The sequence below is a fragment of the Vipera berus genome (assembly GCF_964194415.1).
Source record: "Vipera berus genome assembly, chromosome: 1".
Classification (NCBI taxonomy): domain Eukaryota; kingdom Metazoa; phylum Chordata; class Lepidosauria; order Squamata; family Viperidae; genus Vipera; species Vipera berus.
The window spans coordinates 7,319,184-7,341,203 of NC_138202.1; the positions used below are offsets into that span (position 1 = coordinate 7,319,184).

Consider the following 22,020-nt stretch of genomic DNA (forward strand, 5'->3'; position numbering starts at 1 on the left):
AGAGGCAGAAAAGGCCTTTTGGAATCCTTTGACAGACAGGTCCGCAGCATGCTCCTCCTGCCTGCGTGGGTGGGGCGAGCCAATCCCATTGGGGCGAGAACAGAGGTTTTAGCGCAGGGGGGGTCTTCAAACTTGGCCCTTTTTACGACGTGTGGACTTCAACTCCCAGAGTTGAAGTCCACAACTCATAATAGGGCCAAGTTTGAAGACCCCTGTTTTAGCGGAACGTAAAGAGAGTTTTTTGGGGGGGGGAGTTGCGTTCCTTTCAAAGGGTGGCAGCAGTGATAGTGGCTGAACTTCTCACGTTGCACCTTGTCACGTGACTCGTGTGAGTTTTCTCTTTCCAACTAGGTCACAGTAGCGCCAGCACCGGTCGGAACTTCTGGGTCAGTGGCCTCGCTTCCAGTACCCGAGCTACTGACTTGAAGAATCTCTTTAGCAAATATGGGAAAGTAAGGCTGTTTTCATTTATTCCTTAAATCCAAAGGTGATCTGCTTGGTTACAGGCTCTTGTCTTTTTAAGTTTTATTTTATCTTTAAATTGTTTAAATACAACTCGGAATTAAACTTTTTAATCTTTCATTTTTATTTTGTCTTTTTGTGCCTTTGTATCTAGACACACAAGTTTTTCCCCCTCGTGTTGAACCTGAACACGTTTAGGAATATTTATCCATGTAGTAGGGCTGTATTACTACTATCCTCCTCATCTTTCCTATTGCCTTCTTCTGTTGGTATCTTATGATTATATTATTTTGTTGTTTGTATGTGCACTGAGAGCTTATGCACCAGAGACAAATTCCTAGTGTGTCCAATCACACTTGGCCAATAAAGAATTCTATTCCATTCTATATTCTATTCTATTCCTTTCCTTTCCTATTTTATTTCTATTTCTATTTCTATTCCTTTCTTATTCTATTTTATTCTATTCTCTCCCTTCTAAAATGAGGGCTTTGGTGTAGCTCTCGTTCAGCTAATCCTCCACGTCCTCTTATCAGGATACTAGCAATAGCATTTAGTCTTATATACTGTCCCACAGTGCTTCACAGCATTCTCTGGGCAGTTTACAATGTAGAAACAGCTGCATATTGTCCCCAACAATCTGGGTCCTCATTTTACCAACCTCAGAAGGATGGAAGGTTGAATCAACCTTGAGGACCACACACACACACACCCCGGATCAAACTCCAGGCTGTGGGCAGAGTTTGCCTGCAATACTGCATTTAACCGTTGTTCCACCACGGCTCTCCATTCTGTCACAGCACCACATTCCCCCCCCCTCCCCAAGCTTTTTAAAAATCAGTCCTAAGTCAAAGAGTATCTGTACATTGTGTTTAAAAATTTAGGCGGGGAGGGGGGTAAACAAGGTGAAGCTGTTGTCTCTGTTCCCTTTAAACGGCAGGGCTAGTTCAGTGATTGCGAATCTTTTGGACGCGGTTGTCAAAAATTTAAAAAATGCCTACTTTGGCTCTGCTGGCGTGTCCCATGCTTCAGCCTCGCTCCAGGCAAAAGAGGCCTCAGGACCTCCTCTCAAAGTCGTCGTGCAAGAGTGCCCTCTGAAGCCTCGGAAAATCACGTGGCAACGCCGCGCAATTTTCAGGCGCTTCGAAGGCCGCGCGAGAGCGGGGCCTTCTCACGCAACTTCCAGAGAGTCTCGAGATCTTGTGTGTCACCAGAAATGACGCGGCATAATATCCCCCTGTGACGTGTGTCAACTAGGGCCGGTGGTTGGTCTCCGAAGGCTGCTGGGTGAGATGGATCTCCAGCCAGCAGTTCCCAAGACCACATGGGCTTTCTCTCCTCCAGGTGGTTGGGGCCAAAGTGGTGACCAACGCTCGCAGCCCCGGGGCGCGCTGTTACGGTTTTGTGACAATGTCCACAGCCGACGAAACCACCAAATGCATTGCTCATTGCCACAAGACGGAGCTGCACGGCAAAATAATCTCAGTCGAAAGAGTAAGTGGGGCCTCTCTCCTTCCTCAAGCCCCCCCCCCCAAAAAAAACTGGTAGGAAAATTAATCCGTCGCTTCTATTTTTTCTGACGATTCAATATACTCTCAGGCAAAGAATGAACCTGCCACAAGGAAGCTTCTGGATAAAAAGGACAGTGAGGGGAAGACTGAAACATCATCTGGCGATAAGTAAGTTCTGCAGCTTGCTTTGGTGTTTGGTTTTTTTAGGTTTTGGTTGTTGTTTTTTTTTAGTTTATTAGATGTGCACATACTAATGTAGACCATTTACTCCTCTCCCCCACCGTCTTCAGAAGTCCCCGTCAAGCGCAGGAAATCAGGTGCCAGCTTAAAAGAGTTCAAAAGTATTTATTTCGTGCTATCTAGTCACAAAAAGGGACACGGTGGCTCAGTGGGTTAGGACACTGAGCTTGTCGATCAGAAGGTCGGTAGTTTGGCGGGTCGAATCCCGAGTGCCGCGTAGCAGAGTGAGCGCCTGTTACTCGTCCCAGCTTCTGCCCACCTAGCAGTTCGAAAGCACGTAAAAATGCAAGTGGAAAAATAGGGACCACTCCGGTGGGAAGGTAACAGCGTTCCGTGCGCCTTTGGCGTCTAGTCATGCCGGCCACATGACCACGGAGACGTCCTCGGACAAGCGCTGGCTCTTCGGCTTTGAAACGGAGATGCGCACCGGCCCCTAGAGTCGGAAACGACTAGCACGCGTGTGCGGGGGAACCTTTACCTTTATCTAGTCACAAGAATCTGATCTGCTAACGGTCAAGGCAAATTGGCGTCAGATAAGAGTCAGCGGACTTGGGTAAAACCACAGTTGGAATACGGCATCCAGTTTTCTTCACCGTGATATAAAAAAATACGTTGAGACAGCAGAGAAAAAAAATAGGTTGAGACTGCAGAGAAAAGAAAGACGATTAGAGGGCTGGAGGCTGAAACATACGAGGAACGCTTACACAGTATTAGTTGTGTTAGCCCAGGGGTAGGCAACCTTGGCTCTTTTATGACTGGTGGACTTCAACTCCCAGAATTCCTGAGCCAGCCATGCTGAGGGGAAAGGGAGAGGTTTCCAAGCTGAGCCACGCTGGCTCAGGAATTCTGGGAGTTGAAGTCCACGAGTCATCAAAGAGCCGAGGTTGCCTAACCCTGTGTTAGCCGCTTGTGAGTTATTTAGAAAAAATAATAAAAGGTGGAATATAGATTAAAATATTAAATGCCCAGGTCTGCTCTAAACATTCTTAACTGTGTTTCAGGGCTGCCAGTGCGAAAAAGAATGAAAAGGCTGATTCGAAAGAAGATAGTAGCAAAGCAGATGAAAAGGACGAGAAGGGGAAAGAAGAGCAGAAAGCTGGATCTGCCGATCAATCTAAGACTCCCAAATCAGGTAATTTATTGCTGGAGCGGGGGGGGGGGAACCCCTAAGTTGGTGTTTCTCAATCTTGGCGACTTTAAGATGGGTGGACTTCAACACCCAAAATTCTGGGCTGGCTGGGGAATTCTGGGAGTTTATATATTTATTAAATTTATATTTATATTTATTAAATTTTTATACCACCCTTCTCCCAAAGGACTCAGGGCAGTGTACAGGGCAATAAATATCGAAATATACATACAAAAGTTAAAAAGGAATTAAATAATTATGCCCAATATAATACAATGATTAAAACAATGTTAAAACCAAATCCAAACCCCAACCCCATCAGACCAGGCCGGATTGTTCAAATAAATAGGTTTTTAGATCGTGTCGGAAGGAGCGAAGGTCGGGGGCCGTCCGGAGCTCAACCGGCAAGCGGTTCCACAAGTCTGGCGCGCCCACAGAGAAGGCTCTCCCCCTGGGGGCCACCAATCGACATTCTCTGATCGGTGGCACCCTGAGGAGGCCCTCTCTGGGAGCGCACTGGGCGGAGGAAGGTTGACGCCGGCAGCAGGTGCTGCTGTAGGTAATCCGGACCCATGCCATGTAGGGCTTTGTAGGTCATTACCAGCACCTTGAATCTCACCCGGAGGGCAACTGGCAGCCAATGCAGCTCGCGGAGCAGAGGTGTAACATGGGAGTATCGGGAGACCCCCAACACCACTCGCTGAAGTCCACCCCGTCTTAAAGTTGCCAAGGTTGAGAAACATGGCCCTAAGGCAGGCATGTCAAACTGCCGGCCCGCAGGCCGGATGCATCACAATGAAACCGCGCCCTCCCCATTGCCGGCAGCGGGGGGAAAAGTCACGACGTCGCAAGTTTGACATGCCCTGCCCTAAGCCATTCATTGCTGGCTTCTGCCAACGATTGGATTGTCATCTTTGCTTTCGCACAGGGAGCAAAGGGACAGAAAGAACCGTGATAATGGATAAGTCCAAGGGTGAGCCAGTTATTAGCGTGAAGACCACATCACGATCAAAAGAAAGAGTAAGTAAAACGTTCAGCTTTTCCTTGTCACAATTGTTGTTTGCTGGATTTTGTTAAAGCAAGGGAAGGAGGCAGGCCAATTCTACTGTTTTATCCTTGAGAAGTTTGATATCATTGTTTCACCTCCATTTGCTACACACAGTTACTGAAACATCAAAACTTCCCCCCCCCCTTAATCTTCATTTTGGAGGAGCGCATTGGCCATTGTTAGGAAAACATTAATGAAATAAAAATAATTGGATAACTGAAATGGGATGAACTACCTTTTTAGGCTTTGGAAGCTTTTTTTTCCTTGTTCGGAAGCGTTTTTTAAAAGGTTATTGTAAGCAAAAATACAAAAGTTAAAAGGAGAGAACGATGTAAAAGGAGATAAAAAAGAATTGAAAAATAGTAGGGACTTCAACTTTTTCAGTGCAGTAGAATAAAAAAACAATTACAGCCTCAACCTTTTACTTTTACTTTTCTAACTACTTCAAGCCTATAGCAATAAAATTCTAATCATAAAAGGCTGAAATTAGAGTTTCATTTTTTCCCCAGTTTCAAGTACAAAATCCAGAAGTGGTTTCCAAATGGAAAGAAAAACTACATATATTATTTTCTCTTTAATTCAAATGGTCGATATTGCCATCTCCATCAGCTCCATCCCCTTTGCCATCCACTCTTCTATTGTGGGAAATGAATTGTTTCTTTTTATCTTTGTGTTTTGAAAACTTGATACTAAGCAATAAACATCCTTTCACCCTCTATATATTGGAAATGGGAAAATCAATGTGAAACCTTTTTAAGATTCTTTACTGAAGCTGATTCTAACTGTTAAGTCTTAAGATGGGCTCAACATCTTTATGAACAGCAAACCAAAAGATTTTATAATATATATTTTTGCATAATCCTGACTATCAAAGATTGAAAACGTATGTAGGAACTGGGTATGGCTAGTGAAAAGAGGGGCAAGGGGTGACATGATAGCAGTGTCCCAATATTTGAGGGGCTGCCACAAAGAGGAGGGGGTCACCCTACTTTCCAAAGCACCTGAAGGCAGGACAAGAAACGATGGAAACTAATCAAGGAGAGAAGCAACCTAGAACTAAGGAGAAATTTCCTGACAGTTAGAACAATTAACCAGTGGAACAACCTGACACCAGAAGTTGTGGGTGCTCCAACACTGGAGGTTTTTAAGAAGAGACTGGACAACCATTTGTCTGAAATGGTATAGGGTTTCTTGCCTGAATGGGGGGTTGGACTAGATTTATTTATTTATTTATTTTATTATATTTGTATACCGCCCTTCTCCCGAAGGACTCAGATGACCTCCAAGGTCTCTTCCAACTTTATTATTGTTGTTGTTGTTGTTGTTGTTGTTGTTGTTGTTGTTGTTGTTGTTATTATTATTATTATTATTATTATTATTATTATTATTATTATTATTATTATTATTATTATTATACTAGTTCAGGGTTAGGCAACCTTGGCTCTTTTTATGACTCGTGGACTTCAACTCCCAGAATTCCTGAGCCAGCCATGCTGAGGGGAAAGGGAGAAGTTTCCAAGCTGAGCCAGGCTGGCTGAGGAATTCTGGGAGTTGAAGTCCACGAGTCATAAAAAGAGCCAAGATTGCCTACCCCTGGTATAGGGTCTCCTGCTTGAGCAGGGGGTTGGACTAGAACAGGGGTGTCAAACTCAATTTCACTGAGGGCCGCATCAGCATTGCGGTTGCCCACAAGGGGCCGGGTGGGTGTGGCCTGGGTAGGCGTGGCCTACTGGGTGGGCGTGGCCAGCTCTACATGGTTCGCATCAAGGGTACCTATGGGGGCCTGGGCAGGAGTGGGACAGATCTGAGGGTCTCTGACAGAAGGAGGGTCTCTGGGCCAGGGCCAAGGCAGTGGGGGCCATTCCCTCACTGTTTCCAGGATGGCTTCACAGGCCGCATGAAACCACTTCACGGGCCTGATCTGGCCCCCGGGCCTTGTGTTTGACATGTCTGGACTAGAAGACCTCCAAAGTCCCTTCCAATTCTGTTATTTTTGTAGGCTTTGGTATTCTTCATGAAGCATAATGTTTTAAGGATAACTTTAAAAGAAAGATGATCTTTCATCTTCAAAAACACCAGGACATTAAAATAACTTAGTAGCCTTCAACATACCCCAGTTTCTGTCCTGTTTTATACGCAGGGGTTATCTGGTAAGCTTTAGAACCTGATGGGAGTTGGATCTTTTGATCTTAGATCTTTTTTCAGAAGATCTGTACTTAAATTTTTAATGGCATGTGTGATTTTTAAATTGTAAAAACCTGATTCTGGCTACATTAGGAAAGTAGCACTCTTAGGAATGCAAAGCTACTACAGAACACTTCTGTCAAAAGAAGATAACTAAAACAGCACTTTTGATTTGACCTTTGCAGCAAAAACAGCACCACACGACACGGTATAAATACGCCCGTGAGGAGATTTATATTGTGTTTTGGATCGATTCTTTGCAAACTGGCTTGTGCTGCTTTTACCTTCCAAATTGGTTTTTAAGTACGCGTGTTCCTGTGGGGCACAGCAAAGTCTGTTGCTTCCCCTAATTGTGCACGCCTCATTTAGCGGAAAAGAATCACGTGCAGATCAACTTTGGCCTATCGTATTTTTTACGAAAGTAATTTCAGTATTGCAGGGTTGGAATTGGAAACAGCCTTAATAGGGAGGGCCACGTGAGAATGCACTCAGCATAATGGGTTTTGTAACACCTTTTCGGCGTGTTAGACTTTGATGCTCAGGGGAAACAACCTGAAAGCTGTAGCTTTTAGAAGGGTGATTGATTGTAGTTTAGAGCAGGTAACGTACGTATTTCCTGATTTCTGATTCTGGAGTCCTCATCCAAATACAGATGGTCCTCAACTTACAACAGTTCATTTAGAGATTGCTGTCATAACGCTGAAAAAAAGCAACTTATGACCGTTTTTCCCTTGGCCGTTGCAGCATCCCCAGGGTCACGTGATGAAAATTCAGACGCTTGGCGACTGGCTCATGTTTATGACGGTTGCAGTGTTCCCAGGGTCACGTGATCCCCTTTTGCGACCTTCTGACAAGCAAAGTCAACCCGGGGGGGGGGACCAGAATCACTTAACAACCGCGTTAGTTAGTAACTTAAAAACTGCAGCGAGTTGCTTGACAACTCTGCAAGAAAGGTCATAAAGTGGGGCAAACCTCACTTAACAAATGTCTCACTTAGCGATGAACATTTGGGGTTCAGTTGTCATAAGTCTGTGGTGGCAAACAGGCGGCACGCAGAGCCCTCTCTGTGGGCACGCGCCCCGTCACCCCAGTCCTAGGCCTTCAGCTGGGTTTTATAAAACCTTTTCGCTTTAGGCCTCCGGCGCCGTGTGCAAAAAAACAAAAGTTCAATCAATCAATTTCAACTTCTCGCGGGGAAAAAAAAGATGCCGCAAAGTTGGAATTGATGGATTGAACTTTTTAGTCCTACCCAGTCTGTCGTTACCACCGCAGCCATGCCCACCCAATGGGCCACGCCCACCCGGCACCCGACAACCGTAAGTGGGTTTTGGGTTGCAGTTTGGACACTCGGTCTCTAAAAGGTTCACCATCACTGTCATAAGTTGAGGACTGCTTTTTAATCAATGCACAGACTTGCAGGGCTACTTGCCGATCTGTTTCATCAAAAGTTTCTGCTGCTGCTGCTTTGGGATCAGGAGAAAGAAAGACAGGCCGAAACCCTGCCTTTCAAAGACAGTTTGAAATCAGAGAATTCCCTAGCAGAGTTTCACCTCCTGAAGTCCGTTACGGACACAGAGTTGGGCTCGTCTGTCTCGCAGTTGTCCTTCCGGATCCCGCGGCAGCTCAAAAGAGCCTTGGTGGAGCAGTGGGCTAATGCCTCCTTAAGTAACACCAGCTGCCTGCAATTAGTGCAGGTTCGAGTCCCACCAGGCTCAAGGTTGACTCAGCCTTCCATCCTTCCGAGGTAGGTAAAATGAGGACCCAGATTGTTGGAGGCAATAAGCTGACTTTGTAAAAAAAAATGCCACTTGGGGCGGCCCAAAAGCCCTAATAAGCAGGCATATACATAGAATGAAGGCTATTGCTAAGCACATTGATTTGTGCTTCTTAGATTGTAAGCCGCCCTGAATCTTCGGAGAAGGGCGGGATATAAATGGGATTTTTTTTTAAAAAAAAAAATGGCCGTTTCCTTGACCTTCGTTCCCTTTCCAAACCCGAACCTTCCTTCCTTCCTTCCTTTAACGAATCAGATCTTGCAACTTTGTTCTGTGTCTCGAAATGCAGAGCGAGAAGAGCCAGGAACGCAAGTCGGAGAGCAGAGAAAAGAGCCGAGAGCGACAAGGCTCCGTGCCCTTCAACAAAGGCAGAGACAGGCGACCGAACGAAGAACAACACCGGTGAGAAGCTCAAATCTGTGCTTGTGTTGTGCCTTTTTTTTAAAAAAAAAAACTTGTGTCACATTTACTTAACAAGCTTCTCCATTTTGGGTTTACAGTTCCTATCATAAATGTCTGTGGAGATTCTCGGTCATCCAGGTCATCCTGGTTGTCCCAAAGGTGGTTTTTCAAAAAGAGGCAACTGGATTTTTCTTTGTTTTTCCTGGAAGTCATTTCTCTTCTCATCCGAGAAGCTTCTTCAGCTCTTGGCTGAACGGTGGGGAATGGAAGGACGGAAGGATTTAAGGAGTACGAGGGATATAAACGAATGAACCTTTATTATCAAAGTACAACACGTATACATGGAGATTGGCTGAGCCTCCCTTCGTGCTCCCCCCATCACAACTCACAGTGACAACAAGCCCACCATCTTGTTACACCATGCGAGCTAAATATAAATATAAATCCTTCCCTCCTCCACCATTCAGTCAGAACCGAAGAAGCTTCTTGATGAGAAGCGAAATGGCTTCCAGGAAAAACCAACGTCCAGTTGCCTCTTGAAAAAGCACCTTTGGTTCCCGTCGTATCTGGCCATTGTTGCTGATAGGGAATGGCCATAGTCAGTGGCGTAGCGTGGGGGGTGCAGGGGGGGCCGGCCGCACCGGGCGCAACACCTGGGGGGGGCGCGCTCGCACTGAGCTGCTCAGGGAGCCCCAAGGGCTGCACAGAGTCGGCTTGGCTCCGCTCTCGAGCTGCTCTTTCTTGCAAAGCGAAATGAGTCCGGCAGGTGAGATGGGCGGCCACATAAACTGAATAAAATAAATAGAAGTGGCCAACTCTCCGCCCAGGCTCAGGCCAACCGCAAGCGCCCCGCAGGCGCCCTGGCAGGTTTGGCCGAGCGAAGACGGACCCGCTGGCCGGCCGGCCTAGCTTCGTGCGCATGCGTGGCTTTATTTAGCGGGGCTCACGTGCGAGCTTGAATGCAGCGGCTCTTGCAGGTCGGAGCCCCGCCCAGCCGCCCTCGAGAGGGACCCGGAAGCATCCCGCATGCGCGCGACTCTTCTTGGAAAGTCTACGCCGCTGCGGGGCGCGTCTTTTCAGCAGTGCCGTGACGTCACCGCCTGCCCGCCCCTCTATTTCCGCTTCCGGTTGCCTTGCCCCGCCCCGGGTGCTGACAACCCACGCTACGCCACTGGCCATAGTACATGTAGTCCTTCTTAGAGCCGGCTTGATGACCATTCAAAGTTATGACAATCTCCTCCCCCCCCCCAGTCATATTTGAAATTCCAAAGGCCCAGTTCCCTCTCCATGGTCACATGACTTCATTTCCGTGAGCTGCAACTGACCTGCATTTATACTCCTGTGCCGTGCTTGATGGTCACGCGATCGTGGTTTGTGACCTTTTTTTTTTTTTTGCCAAAAACGGGTGCTTGCTTCCCATTTCTGGCGAAAACACTCCCTAGCAAACAATTGGTTCCCTTAACAACTGCTGTGTCCGCTTTGCAACCACCACGTTCGCTTAGCAACCGTTGCACAGAGGCTGTAAAATTGGGCGCAGTCGTGCGGTGTCTCACTTGGCCGTATTGACTTAAGGACTAAAATGGCAGGCTCGGCTACAGTCGTAAGTCGAGGACGACCTGTAGCCGAGTTACATTGGGAGAACCCCGGTGTAGCGAAGGCTGACCTTTTGATATGCCCATTACTACTGCTAAGTTTGTAAGCCGCCCTGAGTCTTCGGAGAAGGGCGGGATATAAATGGAATTAAAAAAAAAAGATTACCTTTTGTTGCGTTCTACTGAAGCCAACAATTAATACAAACAGTTGCAATGTGAATAGCTAATCCAGGAGGGTACAGAACCTGTGACCTCTGCTCTGCTCTGCTGTGTTTATTTTATTTTTAGATTTTACTTACAGGTAACTCAAGGCGGCGAACATACATTAATACTCTTTTCTCTTATTTTCCCCACAACAACCATCCTGTGAAGGGAACTGGGCAGAGAGAGAGTGACTAGCTCAAGGTCACCCAGCTGGCTTTCATGCCTAAGACCAGACTAGATAACTCACCTGGTGATTGGCCCAAAGTCACCCAGACAGCTTTCATGCCAGAGGCGGGACTAGAACTTACCGTCTCCTGGTGATTGGCCCAACGTCACCCAGCTGGCTTTCATGCATGAGGCGGGACCAGAATTCCCAGTCTCCTGGTGATTGTGCCAACCAGCCAGTTTTCCTGCCTAAGGTGGGACTAGAACTCACTCTCTCCTGGTGATTGGCCCAGCATCACCCAGCTGGCTTTCATGCCTAAAGCGGGACCAGAACTGACTTCTTCCTGATACCTAATCCAGCACCTTCACCACTACACCACCCTTGTGAGGGCGGAGGTGACATTTCTTTCTCCCCAGCCAGTTCAGCATCTAAGCCAGGGGTAGACAACCTTGGCCCTTTTGTGACTCGTGGACTTCAACTCCCAGAATTCCTGAGCCAGCCACGCTGAGGGAAAAGGGGAGAGGTTTCCAAGCTGACCCATGCTGGCTCAGGAATTCTGGGAGTTGAAGTCCGCGAATCATAGAGATGCCAAGGTTGGCCTAGCCCAGGGGTAGGTAACCTTGGCCCTTTTGTGGCTCGTGGACTTCCAACTCCCAGAATTCCTGAGCCAGCCATGCTGAGGGGAAAGGCAGAGGTTTCCAAGCTGAGCCATGCTGGCTCAGGAATTCTAGGAGTTGAAGTCCACGACTCATAAAAGAGCCAAGGTTGCCTACCCCTGATCTAACCAAATCGGCCCAAAGGGGACCAGGCTTGCTCACTCATTTCTTCAACGGGAAGCACGACAGCAGGAGCCAGAAGGCCGAAGCGGCCTGCCCATCAGAGCCAGCCATCTTTCTCCCTCCCTTACAGCACCGGTGGTGGTGACCGTCGAGAAAGACAGCGCTTGCGCCTGCAAGCCCTCTGGGAGCAGGAGGAGCGGAAGAGGTTGGAGATCACCCGCGAGAAGCTGGAGTTTGAACGGGCGCGCCTGGAGCGGGAGCGGATGGAGCGGGAGCGGCTGGAGAGAGAGCGGATGTACATTGAGCACGAGCGGAGGCGAGAGCAGGAACGGATCCAGCGGGAGAGAGAGGAGTTGCGGCGGCAGCACGAGCAGCTGCGCTACGACCAGGAGAGGCGCGTGGCCCTGCGGAGGCCGTATGACATGGATGGGAGGTGAAAGTCACATGGGCAACCGTGGGCCAGTTGAGGGGTCCTTGGTGCCCTCTGAACTTGGCTGTTTTCTTGCAGATGTTTCATGACTCACCTGGGTAACGTCAGTGCTAGAAAGGGGTGGGAATGAGGAAGAAGAGGAGGACTCTGGGGTCCTTGGTGCCCTCTGAACTTGGCTGTTTTTTTGCAGAGGTTTCATGACCCAACTAGGGAACAACATCAGTGCTAGAAGAGAGGGGGTTGTGAAGAGGAGGAGGAGGAGGACTGTGGGGTGCTTGGTGCTCTCTGAGCTGGGTGGTTTTCTTGCAGATGTTTCATGACCCAACTAGGGAACATCATTAGTGCAAGAAATGACTGGGGTTTAGGAGGAGGAGAAGGACTGTGGGGTCCTTGGTGTTCTTGTGAGCTTGGGGTTTTTCTTGCAGACGTTTCATTACCCAGCTAGGTAACATCATCAATGCTACAACGGTGGGGAGGTTGAACGGAGGAGGAGGAGGACTGTGGGGTCCTTGGTGCTGTCTCTGAGCTTGGTTGTTTTCTTGCAGAGGTTTCCTGACCCAACTAGAGAACATCATCAGTGCTAGAAGGAAATGTGGACTTCGCTCTTTCCTGGCACTGATGATGTTCCCTAATTGGGTCGTGAAACCTCTGCAAGAAAACAACCAAGCTTAAGAGAGTACGCAAGACCCCACAGTCTTCCTCCTCCTCCTCCTCCACTCTGCAAGCCTCACTCCCTTCTAGCACCAATGACATTGCCCAGTTTGGGTAATGAAACGTCTGCAAGAAAACCACCCAGCTCAAGAGAGAGCAGCAAGGACCCTGCATTTCAACCCCCGAGCTACAAATAATTCTCCTTTATTGCGAATCGGGTTTCATCCCCTTAGATTGGATCCGCCAGCAACTTAGGAGATCAGGGGGGAAGGTTTTTTTTGTTTTGTTTTGTTTTGTTTTTTTAAGGCTGGTCTCTTGACCTCAATCTTGCTTGCAGGAGGGATGAACCCTACTGGCCAGAAGCCAAGCGGATGGCAATGGACGATCGTCACCGTTCCGATTTCGGCCGCCAGGATCGATTCCATGACTTTGATCACAGGGAACGTGGGCGGTACCAGGGCCATCCTCTGGACAGGTAAGCCAGGGGCCGGAACGTTTTGTTTTCCTGTTGGGGAAAGTTTTTTTTTTATTCAACTCCCAAGTGTACTTGCCCAAAAGTGGATCGCAGGTAGTCCTCACTCTATGACTATTCCAAGTTCCTGTTGACCCCCCGCAAAAGGTACATAATGCCAGTTTCAAAATCCTGACAGCCATAGATGCTCTCTTTTCCCCCCCCCTCCCCCCCAATCATGTGATCCCATTTAGGGCACTTGGCAACTGACTTAACATTACTGCCATTTGCAGCCTTTCGAGTCATGTGACCGTGATTTTCAAGGGTTTTTTGTTGTTGTTGTTGGTTTTTCAGTGTTTACTTCTGGTTTCCAGGGGGGGGGAAAATGCCCGTTGGATAAAACAGATTCGCACAACCGCCACATTCACTTAACGACCGGTACAGTAAAGACCATAAAAACCGGTTACAATCAGGTGACCAGTTTCATTCCAGACTCAATTACAGTCATAAGTCGAGGACTACCTGTATTCATTTTGTTTAAATTGAGGTAAATGTTCTTTAACAACCCACTGCCTCTAAGTTAAGAGTTCACAAATTGAAATTTCATCTTACATAAATATTGTTCTGCTTTTGATAGATAAGGGGAAAGCATTAGATGGGTAGTCCGCAACTTACAACCACAACTGAGGCCAACGTATCTGCTGTTAAGTGAGCTTTGCCCCATTTGTCCAGCCACAGCTGTTAAGTGAATCACTGCAGTTGTTAAATTAGTAACCTCCAGTTGTTAATTGAAGCTGGCTTCCCCATTGCCTTTGCTTGTCAGAAGGTCGCAAAAGGGGATTGTGCAATCCCAGGATGCTGCAACCATCATAAATCTGAGTCTGTTGCCAAGCGTCTGAATTTTGATCACATGACCATGGGCATGTGCAACGGTCGTTAAGTGTGGAAAATGGCCATAAGTCACTCTTTTCAGTGCCGTTGTAACTTTGAACGGTTGCTAAGTGAACTGTTGTAAGTCGAGAACCACCTGTAGCGTCTCTCCATTTGGCTTCATTAACAAAATGACCATTGAGTTCATGGCTGTCCAGCCTTTGGGCTTGACTGGGCCTCCTTGAGTGAAGAGGAATTATCTGGGGCCCCATATAAACTATATAATCTTGTTAAACTATTCAAGCAACAAGCTTCCTTTATTTTTCTATATTTTTATTATCTTGTGCATCCTCATTACTGGCTTTCCAGTGGGCTGCAGGTTGGACACACCTGGTTTTTTAGTTTCTCGCAAAGAGCGTTTGGGGTTTGGGGGATTCAGTCACGTTAGCTTTCTTCTTCTTTCCTCTCTCCAACTGCCCATCTCTTAATCCTCTTTCTTGCTCCTAATAGATGGTATTTGTTTTGCTTGCTGCTTTTTCTTAGAAGAAAGTGACAATTTGCGTTCTGCCGCGTTACGGTGAACATGATTTTTAAAAGAAAAAAAAATGGTTAAAATTAACTGCAGGCGTCCATTTCTCCATCCGATCTGATTGTACGAAAAGTTGTAGGAAAGTTCCCCCTCACCCTGAAGAGATGCAATGTAACCCCCTTGGATTGTGGGCATTTTCTTTGGTATCATTCCCTTCAGCATGGCTGGCTAAGGAATTCTGGGAGTTGAAGTCCACCAGTCTTAAAAGTAGCTAAGTTTGGAGAGCCCAGATCTCAAAGAAGAAATTCTTTTCTCAGTTTCTAAGGACTTGGAAAGAGAGAAAAAGGTTCCGATTAATGGGCCTAGCGGACATCGATGTGTTTGTGTGTGTGTGCGTGTGTGTGTGTGTGTACATACACACACACATAATATTCTCAGCTCAAAATATATAAATTAATATAATATTCCAACTCTCTGTATGTCAAATATTCAGAAGCACAGTGCTGTTCAGGTGAAATTCGGACAATTTTTTTTTCTCCACAAGGGAGTGCCGTTGTTTTTGCACACAACGATGGAGGCCTAAAGCAAAAAGGGTTTATAAAACCCAGCTGAAGGCCTAGGACTGGGGCGGCAGCACGCGTGCCCACAAAGAGGACTGCGTGCCACCTGTGGCATGTGTGCCATAGGTTCGCCACCACAGGCATAGGTTATGTATGACATTGGGGATCAATCCAGGGCAAACATTTGATACAGCTGTATTTTTTTTTTCCCCAGGAGAGAAGGGTCACGGGGGATGATGGGAGACCGAGAAAGGCAGGTGAGTCACGTTCGTTGTGCATTTGAAAGGAGAGTGAGGACAATTAAACCGTGGAACGACTTGCCTCCAGAAGTTGGGTCCTCCAACACTGGGGTTTTTTTAGAAGAGACTAGACAGCCATTTGTCTGAAATAATAACAGCGTTTTCTGCTCGAGCAGTGGGGTGGACTAGAAGACCTCCAAGGTCCCTTCTGACTTGTTATTTGGGGATGGTGTACGGTCTGCCTTGAGCAGGGGGTTGGTTTAGAAGACCTCTTGAGGTCTCTTCCAGCCCTATTAATTCTGTGTTAACTGCCATTCCTTTTTAAAAAAAAGGAAGCTTCAGGTTTCAATTGTATATACATTTTCGAAATTTTCTCTTAACGCTCTGGAGCATTTTTGAGAAAGCAGCGCTTTGCAGCTCTTGAAAGCAGACCTTGCAAAGTCCTAGTGCCTCAAGCTGGTTGGTTTTTCTTAGTTCAGTTGCTGGTGTTTCTTTTAGGGCAGGTGAGCTGCCAGACAAAACAAGAACTGACTGAAATGGCTACTGCAGCCTTTGTGTCTCTCTGCCCTACCTTTGACTTCCCTTTGTACTAGGGCAGGGGTCCTCAGCCAGCCCTGAGGGCTGGCTGAGGAATTCTGGGAGTTGAGGTCCACAAGTCTTAAAAGTGGTCAAGCTTGGAGAACCCCTGTACTAGGTGCATAGCTTCAGAAATCTTTGCCTGCACCCCACCTAGCCTTCCTTCACATACCAGTTGGATAATTGTTCTTGTCTCCTTCCCCTCTTTCAGCACTATGCAGAGGAACGCCACCGGGATCCAGATCGCCACTCCAGAGAAGGTTGGGGCAGCTATGGGTCGGACCGGCGCATGAACGAGGGGCGGCGAATACCTCCACCGTCCCGGTGAGTGGCTTCTGGGTGATCACATTCAAATGGTGTTGGGAGTCCAGAAACCAGTTAAATACAAACAGAACGTGGGTGCAGGGAGTCCGCGACTTTTCACGGCAGCCATTCAGACCAGAATTTCCCTCCTGTTAAGTGATCTGGTCGTAAAGGGCAACTGCGTCATTCCGCAGTGGCAATGCCTGCCCTCTTGGTTGCCGTTGTTAATCGAATCCGATGTTCGTTCGATTCGGCAACTTTCTGCCAGCTTCCCCACAGCCAAAGTCAGTGGGGAAGCTGGCAGGAAGTGGTAAGTCCCAGGCTTGCAGGTAAGTAAGTGGCTGCTTGGGGGGGGGTGTTGAAGATGTACCATGTGGGTTAGTGAGGGGGGGGCTAAGAGGTGCTGCGTGGGTTGGGTAGGGTGGGTGAGGGTTTATCAGAATAACAAGAGTTGGAAGGGACCTTGAAGTTCTTCTAGTCCAGGGGTCAGCAACCTGAAAAAGGAAAAGAGCCACTGGGAACCGGTTCCATCACACATTAAAAAAAGTGGGAGCCGCGTGTGTGCGTCCATGCACGCGCATGCGTAAAAAATGTTTCGCGCATGCGCAAAACGGTTTTTTCATGCGCAGACGCGCGCGGTTGCCATTTTTTTAAAGTGAGATGGAACCGTTTCCCGGTTGCCCGACGGCAACAGCCCGTCTGCAAAGCTGCCGCTTTCAGCAGCTTGCAAACGTGCCGCGGCAGCTTTCTCAAAGAGCGGCGCCGCTGCCCGTTTGCGCGGAGGTACGCGCGCACCTCTCCAAAGGTTTGGGGAGGTGCGCGCGCACCTACGGTCGTTCGGAGAGGTGCGCGCGCACCTCTCGGAATGGGCAGCGGCGCCGCTTCTTGGGAAAGCTGCCGCGGCCCGTCTGCGGAGCTGCCGCTTTCGGCAGCCTGCAAACGTGCCACGGCAGCTTTCTCAAAGAGCGGCGCTGCTGCCCGTTCGCGCGGAGGTGCGCGCGCACCTCTCCAAAGGTTTGGGGAGGTGCGCACGCACCTCCGCCCATTCGGAGAGGTGCGCGCGCACCTCTCTAAACGGGCGGTGCCACTCTCCATTTGGAGAGGTGCGCGCGCACCGGGCGGCTGAGAGCCGCAGGAGACGGCTCAAAGAGCCACATGCGGCTCCGGAGCCGCGGGTTGCCGACCCGTGTTCTAGTCCAACCCTCTCTGCCGAGGGTTGCCTATGCCAGTGATGGCAAACCTTTTAGACACGGAGTGCCCAAAAACTGCCCTGCCCCGCTCTGCCGCCCACCTCACCCTTGCCCACCCCCTGCCCCACCCGCAGAGCCACCTACCACCTCCACGGCCCGCCACAGCAGATCACCCAGGCAGCCCTGCAGCGCCATGGCGGCCACGCCTTCCGCCTGCACCCCGTAGCATCATTTGCACACGATGGGTCACGAGGGTGGAGTCTTGTCCCGGCTGCCATGTCCTTGGCTGCAGTGCTCCACGCGGGCCACGCCTGGGGCGACTCTCCTCCACGGGTATGCTGATGAGGAGGGGGAGGCAAGGCTGGGGCGACGGTGCGCGTGCCCACGGAGAGGGTTCTGCGGGCCACCACCGGCACACGGGCCATAGGTTTGCCATCGCTAGCCTATGCCATTTCAGACAAATCTATCCAGTCTCTTCTTGAAAATCCCCACTTGTTGGAGCACCTACAACTTCTAGAGCAAAACGGTTCCATTGATTAATTGTTCTGACCCTCAGGAAATTCCTCCTTAGTTCCAGGTTGCTTCTGTCCTTGATTAGTTTCTGTCCATTGCTTCGTGTCCTGCCTTCGTGTGTTTTGGGAAATCGGGTGAAACACACACACACGCCCTCTTCTTCGTGGCAGCCACAGCGTGACGTAAATGCAAAAGGCCTGGGGGAGAGTGGAGGAGACTTAATCCCAGTGATTTGCAACCTTCCCTGCCGGCTTCCCCATTGCCTTGCTGGGGGATCCAGAAGGAAAGTTAGCAAATGGTGATAGTGGGGCGCTTGGCAACCAGGCGTAAGTGCACCTAGGTTGCGAAGCACCCAGGTAGGACCATCCAGGTAGGAGGACCTACTAGACCCAAAGGACCCAGGCATAACCACCATAGGAGTGAGTAAGTGAATCAATGTATTCCTATGGGCATTTCTTGTCTGAAAAGGCCAGAAGCATTATAAATCCCTATCCTGTGACTGAGGAATGCCGCAGTCAAGGGTAAAAGCTGAGTTAGTTCCCAAGTGCCCAAAATACGCCCGTGTGACCACAGAATTCTAGGCAGCCATGGAAATTCCAAAACTGGCCATAAGCAGTTGTTTGAGGGTCTGTCGTAACTTCAAACCCTCGCTAAGCAAGTGGACCTTAAGCGACACTTCCTACAGCTAGTTGGTTTATTTATTAATCAAACTTCTGTACCACCCATCGTATTTCCTTGACTCTGGGCGAGCTTACAAATAAAAAGAGGAGAATCACACGAAGGCCGTAATTCCAAACGAAACTGGATTAAAACAGAGGTAAAAAGAACAGTTGCTGAGTTAAAAGGCCAAGGAAATGCCTTTGACCCACCAGCCACTCCAGGGATGGCACTGACACTCTTACATGCTCCCTCCCCCTCTCCCCCCCCCCCCCGGCCAGTTGGGAGAACCAGGTCTTAACCAGAAGGCAAGAGAGTCAGTGCTGGCTTCACCATGGGCTAATACAGGGGTCTTCAAACTTGGCCCTTTTATGACTGGTGGACTTCAACTCCCAGAATTGGCTGAAGAATTCTTGGACTTGAAGTCCACAAGTCATAAAAGGGCCAGGTTTGAAGACTCCTGGGCTAATAAATCATGGGAGCTTCAGAGATTTCAACTCAAATTAACCTCTCTGGACAGCCTTCTAAAAAGAACCATTTATTTTTTAATTTGTAAACTCAGAATGGTGACTCTTACCGGTGTCTCTTTTTTTTTTCTTTTTTGAAAAGTATTTTTAAAACCCGTTAAAACATTTATCAGCTCTCCTTTCTGTGGGTAGTTTTTGTGACGACCTGGACCTGAAAGCTTTCAGGATTGTATGTGTTTTGGGGGGGGGGGGAAACAACTACCACTGGATCCATGACAAACTCCTTGCCTTTCAGAGATGGACGTGAATGGGGGGATCACGTTAGAAAATTTGAAGGCCACCCCGATCGCTCTTGGCCAGGCAACGATGATGGGGGCCCACCAGGACGTGATCATGAGCGATGGCGAGGTAATTTTTTTTTTTCCCTTTCCGTTGTTAAAGCTCCAGTTGTTTAGGCTTTGGGGGTAAGTTGTAGGCAGGTTTGGCCCTTCAGGACTAACTTAAGATCCTTTTCTGTGTGGAACAGAAAAGCCAGGGATAGATAGATAGATAGATAGATAGATAGATAGATAGATAGATAGATAGATAGATAGATAGATAGATAGATAGATAGGTAGGTAGGTAGGTAGGTAGGTAGGTAGGTAGGTAGGTAGGTAGGTAGGTAGATATGGATAGATAGATGATGATGATAGATAGATAGATAGATAGATAGATAGATAGATAGATAGATAGATAGATAGATAGATAGATAGATAGATATAGATAGATAGATATAGATAGATATGGATAGGTAGGTAGGTAGATAGATAGATAGATAGATAGATAGATAGATAGATAGATAGATAGATAGATAGATAGATAGATAGATAGATATGGATAGATGGATAGATAGATAGATAGATAGATAGATAGATAGATAGATAGATAGATAGATAGATAGATAGATAGATAGATAGATATGGATAGATATATATAGATAGATAGATAGATAGATAGATAGATAGATAGATAGATAGATAGATAGATAGATAGATAGATAGATAGATATGGATAGATAGATAGATAGATAGATAGATAGATAGATAGATAGATAGATAGATGATAGATAGATAGATAGATAGATAGATAGATAGATAGATAGATAGATAGATAGATGATAGATAGATAGATAGATAGATATGGATAGATAGATATGGATAGATAGATAGATAGATAGATAGATAGATAGATAGATAGATAGATAGATATGGATGGATAGATAGATAGATAGATAGATAGATAGATAGATAGATAGATAGATAGATAGATAGATAGATAGATATGGATAGATAGATATGGATAGATAGATAGATGATAGATATAAAATATAGATGAGATAGATAGATAGATAGATAGATAGATAGATAGATAGATAGATAGATAGATAGATATGGATAGATAGATAGATAGATAGATAGATAGATAGATAGATAGATAGATAGATAGATAGATAGATAGATATGGATAGATATGGATAGATATGGATAGGTAGGTAGGTGGGTGGGTGGGTATGTGGTGGGGGGTGGAGGACCTGGTCTGCCAAATATAAAGCAGTCTGTTCTGCGTTTCGCTCCAGTCTAAGAGCATCTTTTGCAGGCAAATGTCACTACTGTGAACACTGTAAATTCTGTAACTTTTTGTCAGTCACAAAATTTTGACTATATCTATACACACAGACACAGACACAAAAACACAGAGAGAGAGAGAGAGAGAGAGAGAGAGAGAGAGAGAGAGAGAGAGAGAGAGAGAGAGAGATGCTTATTTATCCTCTAAGTCAGGGGTCTTCAAACTTGGCCCTTTTGTGACTTGTGGACTTCAACTCCCAGAATTCCTCAGCCAGCATGTCATAAAAGGGCCAAGTTTGAAGACCCCTGCTCTAAACTTTCTCCATTCTTCGGATGACAGGTGGTCCTCAACTTACAACCGCTACTTAGCCCAAAATTTCCATTGCTAAGCAAGACAGTTCAGTGAGTTTTGTCCCATTTTACCACCTTTCTTCCACAACTGTTAAGCAACCCGCTGAAGTTTTTAAGTTACTTAACGCGGTTGTTAAGTGATTCTGGCTTCTTTCCCCCCCAATTGACTGCTTGCCAGATGGTCGCAAAAGGGGATCACGTGACACACACACACCCCCCCCCCCCGGGACGCTGCGACCCGTCAAAAAATACATGCTAGTTGTCAAATGTCGATCACGTGACCACAGGGATGTCGCAGCGATTGTTAAGTAGGAAAAACACATCGCAAGTCACACTTTGCAGCGCTGTTGCCGACGGTCACGAAACGAACTGTTGTAGGTCGAGGACTGCCTGTCTTGTCTCCCAAAGCAGGTCACATCAATTCCACAGTTTTTGTTTTGTTTTGTTTTGTTTTAAAAAAGGGACTTTCCTTCAGGCTTTCTGCTTTTGAAGTGAAAGGAAGTCACAAAGGGTGATTTGAAGAAATGAAGGGTCGTTTCTTCCAACATTGAGCTGACCCACCTTCCCTTTTTTTGTTGGTGTCCTTGTTTGAACGGTGCTCAGTGCACCCTGGCTAACATCCAGATATTCCCCCCTTTTCAGCTCCAGTCCCAGGGTAGTTAAGCCTGGGGGTGTACAGCAAGATCCATATGTCTGTTCCTTGATGTCAGGGCTCTTTATATTTGGACAGAAGGAGACATCAGTTGGTGCTCAAACAGCTTTGGGGAATGGTATTTATAATCTTAAAGACAGGTTCCTACAAAGGAAGCTCTGTTCCCAGAGTCTGATGGGTTCCCTATTAATAGAAGGGAGTATTTCAAGGGGCTGCCCTTGAAAACCACCCGGAGGCTTCAGCTGGTGCAGAATGCGGCTGCACGGGTAGTGATGGGAGCTCCCCGATACTCCCATATAACACCTCTGCTCCATGAGCTGCATTGGTTACCGGTTGCCCTCCGGGTGAGATTTAAGGTGCTGGTACTTACCTTTAAAGCCCTACATGGCTTAGGCCCGGGATACTTGCAGGACCATCTGCTACCGGGAACAAATTCCCATCGTCCAGTACGCTCACACAGAGAAGGCCTCCTCAGGGTACCGTCAGCT

At 47.4% G+C, this 22,020-nt stretch overlaps 1 protein-coding gene across 2 annotated transcripts in view; it reads left to right on the plus strand.

Moving 5' to 3' along the window:
• LOC308663988 (scaffold attachment factor B1-like) overlaps nucleotides 1-22,020 on the plus strand; it is a 38,360-nt gene that overhangs the window by 13,922 nt on the left and 2,418 nt on the right. For both annotated transcript variants that reach the window (XM_081320878.1, XM_081320879.1), the window contains exons 9-19: nucleotides 352-452; nucleotides 1,804-1,953; nucleotides 2,059-2,138; nucleotides 3,212-3,342; nucleotides 4,268-4,359; nucleotides 8,636-8,748; nucleotides 11,620-11,922; nucleotides 12,908-13,045; nucleotides 15,195-15,237; nucleotides 16,007-16,119; nucleotides 19,221-19,333. In XM_081320878.1, the coding sequence (XP_081177004.1) occupies nucleotides 352-452; nucleotides 1,804-1,953; nucleotides 2,059-2,138; nucleotides 3,212-3,342; nucleotides 4,268-4,359; nucleotides 8,636-8,748; nucleotides 11,620-11,922; nucleotides 12,908-13,045; nucleotides 15,195-15,237; nucleotides 16,007-16,119; nucleotides 19,221-19,333 (1,377 nt within the window). The remainder of the gene's footprint in view (nucleotides 1-351; nucleotides 453-1,803; nucleotides 1,954-2,058; nucleotides 2,139-3,211; nucleotides 3,343-4,267; nucleotides 4,360-8,635; nucleotides 8,749-11,619; nucleotides 11,923-12,907; nucleotides 13,046-15,194; nucleotides 15,238-16,006; nucleotides 16,120-19,220; nucleotides 19,334-22,020) is intronic.